General features: G+C 32.2%; 1 protein-coding gene across 2 annotated transcripts in view; it reads left to right on the top strand.

The window, feature by feature from the left end:
* The window catches only part of LOC122791241 (endoplasmic reticulum-Golgi intermediate compartment protein 2-like), a 429,978-nt gene extending 428,053 nt beyond the window's left edge, over nt 1–1,925 (top strand). For both annotated transcript variants that reach the window (XM_044058906.1, XM_044058905.1), the window contains one exon: nt 1,631–1,925. In XM_044058906.1, coding sequence (XP_043914841.1) covers nt 1,631–1,713 — 83 coding nt within the window. In that variant the 3' untranslated portion in view covers nt 1,714–1,925. The remainder of the gene's footprint in view (nt 1–1,630) is intronic.
* The last annotated feature ends 421 nt before the right edge of the window (nt 1,926–2,346 follow it).

Here is a 2,346-nt window from a genome sequence, read left to right as displayed (position 1 = left end):
CCTAGTCCTTTGTTTTATTTTGGATGTAATATTATCATGAGTAACTGTTAATCACACCATAATAACTTTGAAGGAGAATATACTCAAAGGTGCACAGCCAAGAGGTAGTCAGACATGGGAGAAAAAATATATAGTTCAGCAAAGTTAGCCAGAAGTAATTGTTTAACAGTTAGAAGTAATACCAAATTTGAGATCTTTCAGTGGGAACCATTGAGTACAGACTGCATTTGAACAGCTAGAAGCCATACATGACAATAAATAATTAACTAACTAACAAATTAACTAATGGCTTGGAAATATAAAAACTTTTAAAAAATAAATAAATAATCTGGTCCTCATATTAACTAACAAATTAACTAATGGCTTGGAAATAAAAAAAACGTTAAAAAATAAATAAATAATCTGGTCTCATAGTAACTAAAAAAGTATTAGCAAACTTTTGGTTTAAGCTTTGCCGTACCCTTTTTAGTTAATATGAGACTAGATTAAATGTTCACATCTCCAAGCCAAATCATTACTTATTCCCTGAGACAGAAGGAAAACTAAAACAATGAGTAAAATGGTCACACAGAAAAAACAATCAGTAAAAACTAAAAGAAAATTCTAGCCAAGCTAGAATTTCCACTGTGTGATTCCTCAAACCTCTTGCATTAGAGGCACGAGGGAAATATATGCAAATGAACCTTAAGAACATCAGGTGTTTCAGCTATATGGCAATTCTGAATGCCCCTAACTTTTTCATTTTTAAGTCATTTAATGGACAAATTCAATAAAGCCATATCCCACTAGCTGTGGACATGCATGTTTTGGCCTTGTTATGGCCTCATCATCCCAGCACAAGAAGACTGACTGAGCATTAGAAGTTAAGGGTTGTTATACCCAGCTGGTGTCCATTTCCTTTAGGGTGTCTGCAAAATATCCCAACTAACAAACTAAAATAGTGACTAAAAAGGTCACAAATAAAGAAACAATATTCCAACTAACTAAAACAATGACTAAAAAGGTCACAAAAAAAGAAATAATATCCCAACTGACAAACTAAAACAATGACTAAAAAGGTCGCAAAGAAAAAAAAATCAGTAAAAAACATCAGGTGTGTGTGTGTGTGTGTGTGTGTGTGTGTGTGTGTGTGTGTGTGTGTGTGTGTGTGTGTGTCCGATGGGGAAATGATTGCCTTTTACCTTTGTCATTGGCTCTATTTTCAGTAACCCATCTCAGCAAAAACTTCTCAGATGTTGGCTGGAGAATGATTTAGACTCTTCTGTAAAAAGCCTTATTTCCAAATAAGAATGGTCTTATAATGCAGATGCATCTTATTTTGATGAAGTGTGCTACAAGTATCTGTTGGTCCTGGTGTCCGTATGTCTGCCCATATTTATATTATTAAATTAGAATGCATTACATTACTGGCTGTGTATATTTATTATTTCCTGTCTTGACACAGAAGTCCTGTGATGTTGTTTTTGCTTTTATATGTCACGAATATGATATCTAAACAAAAATGTTACTGCTTTTCGCATCTTATGATGAAAATTTGCACACAACAATTGCTAGACCATGTTTGATTAGTTGCTGTTTAGATACTTATCTTTAATTACAATATTTTAAATAACTTCCTATTATTTATCAGGGTCAGCTGCTGAAGGCCAAACTAATTTTCCAGAACTCCCAGAGGCAGCCGCACACGAGGATGAAAGCCTTCTTCAATCTTAACAATTGTAGTTAATTGCCAGTAATTAAATGTGTTTATTATACTGGCAAATTTCTTAATTTCTTTTTAGGTCTTCACAGTTCATTCCTTCTGTTAACAGAAACGATAAGGTTAATATTGCAATTACTATTGAATCCATCTCATAAGTTAAGATTACAGTTCTGTACTTTCTAACAAGTTCTGATGTGAGGCTAAATAAAATGATTTATGTACATCATGTTTCTTTGTTTTTTTTTTTACATTAAACTTAGATAATAACTAATTGCAATTAAAGAACTCTCTCTCACTGGACCAACCATACCAGTATATATAACTGAAAGGTGAATACATAGCTAGTTGGTAACTTCACAAGTAAAGTTTAAGGGAACTGTCACAGTTTTTAATTGTAGAACACCAAGACATTTTTTGTAATGTGTAATATCACATAACTAAAAACAAGAAATATGGTTGAAACCAACAGTGATGCTGATAGCAACTTAAATAAATATTTTTTATAAAAATTGTGTTATTAGAATCACTTGTGTTTCATCAGTATTTCTTGTTTTTAGTTTGTCTTTGTTACAGGTGCTATTTTATTGGATCTTCTTGTTTTTTAATACCTCATAATGGCTAAATACATCACTTATGTTTGTATT

Source organism: Protopterus annectens, chromosome 17.part0 (genome assembly GCF_019279795.1).
Source record: "Protopterus annectens isolate FY-2018-M chromosome 17.part0, PAN1.0, whole genome shotgun sequence".
Classification (NCBI taxonomy): Eukaryota; Metazoa; Chordata; order Ceratodontiformes; family Protopteridae; genus Protopterus; species Protopterus annectens.
Note: the sequence above shows the minus strand (reverse complement) of the source record. Positions and strands in the feature narration are given on the sequence as shown.